Source organism: Tupaia chinensis, unplaced genomic scaffold (genome assembly GCF_000334495.1).
Source record: "Tupaia chinensis unplaced genomic scaffold, TupChi_1.0 Scaffold142384_1, whole genome shotgun sequence".
NCBI classification, from domain to species: Eukaryota; Metazoa; Chordata; class Mammalia; order Scandentia; family Tupaiidae; genus Tupaia; species Tupaia belangeri.
In genome coordinates, this window is record NW_006202232.1 from 80,856 (window position 1) to 85,708 (window position 4,853).

General features: G+C 53.5%; 1 protein-coding gene across 1 annotated transcript in view; it reads left to right on the plus strand.

The window, feature by feature from the left end:
• Positions 1–4,853, plus strand: part of FOXP3 (forkhead box P3) — a 17,543-nt gene that overhangs the window by 5,923 nt on the left and 6,767 nt on the right. The window contains exons 2-6 of the mRNA XM_006163498.3: positions 2,485–2,740; positions 3,272–3,376; positions 3,473–3,611; positions 4,021–4,108; positions 4,178–4,282. Coding sequence (XP_006163560.1) covers positions 2,507–2,740; positions 3,272–3,376; positions 3,473–3,611; positions 4,021–4,108; positions 4,178–4,282 — 671 coding nt within the window. The 5' untranslated portion in view covers positions 2,485–2,506. The remainder of the gene's footprint in view (positions 1–2,484; positions 2,741–3,271; positions 3,377–3,472; positions 3,612–4,020; positions 4,109–4,177; positions 4,283–4,853) is intronic.

Here is a 4,853-nt window from a genome sequence, read left to right on the forward strand (position 1 = left end):
CCCCGGCGGGGCAAAGCGGGTTGGAGGATGGGCTAGCCAGTTCTCGGAACGAAACCCGTGGGGTGGGGAGTCTGCCCCCTTCTCTTCCTCAGTACCGATGAAGCCCAGCGCATCCGGCCGCCATGACGTCAATGGCAGAAAAATCTGGGGAAGTCGGAGGCTGTGACAACAGGGCCCAGATGCAGACCCCGATACGAAAACATAATCTGTGTCCCATAAACATCCTCCATGCAGCTTCTGAGAAACCTAGTCAGAAAGGGACGCCCCAACAGACAGTGCAGGAAGCTGGCTGCCCAGCCCAGCCCTCCAGGTACCCCACTACCAGACAGACCATATCCAGGTCCCCTTTCTGAGAATGTGTCTATGCTTCCCTGAGTCAGACCAGTCCAGACATGTTTGGGGAGATTTCTTATATGCTTAGCCCAAGCGTCCAGACAGCTTCAAAAGTGACTGGCCCAGGCTAGAGCACTGGAAATTATCCACTCACTCACCAAAATTGGTATTAGTCTGCTTGGGCTGCTATAACGAAGTATCGCAAACTGGTGGCTTAAATAACAAGAATTTATCATTCCAGTTTTGGAGGCTAGAAGTCCAAGATCAAGGTATCTGCTGGCAGGATTAGTTCCTTCCCAGGTCTGTAAAGGAAAATCTGTTCCAGGCCTCTCACCTTGCTTCTGGTGGTTTGCTAACCATTTTTGTTGATCCTTGGCTTGTAGAAGCATCACCCTGTATGTGCCTTCCTCTCATTCACTCATTCACCCCTTCGACTCACTAACATTCTCCCAGAGCCATGTTCTGAACCTCAATAGAGCCATAATCCTCCTAGTTTTCACTGAGAAATGTTCTTACCTCCCTTCCCCCACCCCCTGCCATTAATTAAGTTTAATACCTGGCTTCTCACATCCATCTCCCTTAGCATCACAGCTCTGGTAATCGCCATAAGGGAACAGCAAAGAAAGGAAGGAACAACTAACAACTCCCCCAGAACTCCCCATGCTGCCCTCAGCAGCTGTGCCCAACCCAGTGCTGTGAGGTGGGATGGAGACACACACACACACACACAGCAGGGAGCTTGTGAAATGTGCACACAGGCACACACACACTTCCTGGAAAAAGAAATGGAGGTCTCAAGTCACCATGGGACTATAAAATTCTGCACCTGGGTGTCCCCTTCAGTAATATGGGGTTGCCTGGACAGAGAAAAGTTCTGGCCTCTTCTCAGACTAATATCACAGGGTCCTGAGAAACCGAGCCCCTGCCCATCAAGGAGTATAAGATTCTGGAGTTCAGCAGAGGGGCCTGGAGCCAATCCAGAGGGTTTTCAACATGGCAGTGGAAGAACAGGCCTTGTATGGCTGGGGTGGGGTGGGGGAGAAGAGGAAGAGTGGCATTCCAGGCAGGGTGAGCAGCATGAGCTAAGGCTTGGAAGCAGGCTCAGAAGGCAGAGACCAGGGTGAACCCTGATGGGGCTGACTTGAGGAGCTCCCACAGGCCCTGGCTGAAGAGAGCTCATCTCTCCTCCTCTGACACCTGCCATGCCCACTCCAAGCAGGGCAGGAGCCCAGACCTGATCCAATTCCTGTACTCAGCTCCTAGCCCTGAGCTCCAGGCTCCTGTATCCCGCTGCCCATTCAACATTTCCACCCACATGTCTAACACCAAACTGTTCATGTTGTTCCACTTAGATTATCATCTCCAACCATGCTCCCCCCCCACACACACACCCTCGGTAATGTCAGCTCTGTCTTTCCAGCTACTCAAGCTAAAACCCAGAAGTCACCTTGACCCTCCTCTCACTGCCCCCTCCCCCTATCCAAGCTGTCAGTCACCTCTCCTGACTCTACCTTCAAAACACATTCAGACAACACCCAGTTCTTACCATCTCGGTCTATGCCATCATCATCATTTGCCTGGACTTTGTGGTAGCCTCCTCTCTCATCCTGCTCCCACCTTCCTAGAGCCCATCACCCTCCTATCAGCTAAAATGAATCTTTTGAGTTAAAGCCCAAGTCAATGGAGTAAAATGATGCCCCCAGGAGAAAGTCAGAGACCAGATGCAGCAGGATTAGCAGAGGCTATGTAGTTCTGCAGAGTGCAGGTAGGACCAGAGGGCTGAGGCTTGAAGGTGGACCTCAAGTGGTGGGGCAAAGGGGCTGAAACCTACACTGGCTAAGGTTGTCCCACAAACTATTTCCTCATCACCCTCACAGAAGACACATCTGCACCAGAGCTGTGCAGGCAAGGTGGGTGCTGGATCTGTGTACATATGCACATGGTGCATATGTGGGTACACACACACACACACCTGTGTTCCTGACACCAATGTGTGTGTGTGTGTACATGTGCAAAATGACCAGGTGCAGCTGGAGGGCCCTTTGGGACATGCCCCAGCCAATGCCTGCTCTGACCAGAAGGGGTGTCCACGTGGTTCAGGTGGGGGCACTCCCACTAACATGTTTGACTCCTTCTCCCATGTCCCCACAGCCTGCCCTTGGACAAGGACCCAATGCCCAATCCCAGGCCAACCAAGTCCTCGGCTACTTCCTTAGCCCTCAGCCCATCACCAGGAACCTCACCCAGCTGGAGGGCTGCACCCAAGGCCTCAGACCTGCTGGGGACCAGAGGCCCAGGGGGAACCTTTCAGGGCCGGGACCTCCGAGGCGGGGCCCATGCCACTGCCACCTCCTCCTCCTCTTCTTCCTCCTCCTCCTCAAACCCCATGCCACCATCACAGCTGCAGGTGAGGCCCAGGGTCCAGGATGGGGCAAGCAGGGTGGGGTACCTGGGCGTACAGGTGTCGACCTTTACTGTGGCACAGGGCGGGAGGGGAGGCTGGCTGGGGCACAGGAAGTGGTTTCTGGGTCCCAGGCAAGTCTGTGACTTATGCAGATGTCACAGAGCCAAGAAAGTCCCCACTTGCCAGGCCTTGGAGATTCAAGGCTCTCCCAACCTCTCAATCCTTGTCTCAAAAGAGGAGACCTTATCAGGGTCCCATGGGCACAGCCATGTGTCCCCACACACCCCCCCCCCATATGAGAAAAGGAAAGGGCTGGGCCCCAAGGAGGTGAGGTGACAGGTTTGAGGCCAGTTCTATCACCTATTAGCTGTTTGAACTTGAAAAATGTCACTCAATCTTCATGATCCTCAGTTTCCACACATGTAAAATGGAGGTAATCATACCTACTATGTGGAGTTGTGGTGAGGGGCATATGAACTAGACTTAGAACAGTGAGGATGAGGACGGCATCTCACCAGCCTTCTTTTCCCCCAGCTTCCCACAGTGCCCCTAGTCATGGTGGCACCGTCCGGGGCACGGCTGGGCACCTCACCCCACTTGCAGGCACTCCTCCAGGACAGACCGCACTTCATGCACCAGGTACGGATGGTGATGGGCAAGGAGTAGCGAGCAGGTAGAACAACTGTGTGGAGGTGGCCCCAAGCCAGACTGAACCATGACCCACATGTGCCCCAGCTGTCAACGGTGGATGCCCACACTCGGACCCCCGTGCTACAGATGCGCTCGCTGGATACCCCAGCCACAATCAGCCTCCCGCCACCCACTGCTGCCGCCGGAGTCTTCTCCCTCAAGGCCCGGACTGGCCTGCCACCTGGTAACACCTCAGCCTGCACCCCATGGTTTCAGAGAACCCCAGGGCCCCCAAATCCTTGAATGTAATCAACGTAGGCTGTTGTAGATCACAGCCCTCTGGAGGTCAGAGGTATCAGGTCTTAGAGTCTTGGAAACTCCAACCTCCAAAAAAATGTCAGGTTTAGAACCTTAAAGATGTAGAATGTCAAAGTCACGGAACCACAGATCTTTGCAAAATTAGTCAAAAAATGTCAGCACTTGTAAGTGGCAGTCTTTGAGCTGCTCCACCAGAAGCAGTAGATTTTGGGACAACAGAAACCCCTGGGAGTCAGTGTTCAAGGCTCAGGAGAATGGAAACTAAATAAGAGACCTGTGGGCTGAGCTCTAGAGCCAGCCTGCAATCCCCAGAGGTGCCTCATCTCCATCCCCAGGGATCAATGTGGCCAGCTTGGAGTGGGTGTCCAGGGAACCAGCACTGCTCTGCACCTTCCCAAGCCCCACTGCACCCAGGAAAGACAGGTTAGTAGACAAGGCTTGGAAGGCCCTTCTCCCTGCCATCTCCTCCCCTGACACCCTCTGTCTCCCCAGCACCCTTTCAGTCTTGCCCCAGGGCTCCTACCCACTGCTGGCAAATGGCATCTGCAAGTGGCCTGGATGTGAGAAGGTCTTCAAGGAACCAGAGGACTTCCTCAAGTGAGTGACCCAGGCCCACCCCAGTCCAGAGTATCATGGTTTGCAGGGAGGTCTGGGATACAGGTCTCAGCTCAAGCCGCATCTTGATAGATAGTAAGACAAAAGAGGCAAAAGCTGAGGCTGTGGGTTCAAATCCCAGCTACATCATTCACTAGCTATGTGACCCTGGACAAGTTACTTAGCTTTTCTGGGCCTCAGTTTCCTCATGTGTAATAAAGGTGTGTTTATCCTCCAATGTTACCTCCATTTTACAGAAACTGAGGCTGAAGAGGTTAAGACTACTCAGTTCCTAGAAAAGGGATTGCAACATCACAAGACCCTGGCCAAGGGTGCCTCCCTCTCTCATGTGCACACGTGCACTATCATAAAAAAAAAAAAAAATCACCCAGTTCCTAAGTGACAGAGCTGGGTCTGAACCCAGGCAGCCAGGCTCCAGAATCTGCATTCCTGTTTTGCCCTGCTACCCCTCATACCAACACACCAGCCTTTTATTGATTCCCCAGGCCCAGCTCCTCTAGGTGGCTGCTGCTGCCTCCCCTTAGCCTTCTCTCTCTCACGCCCTTTCTCCCAC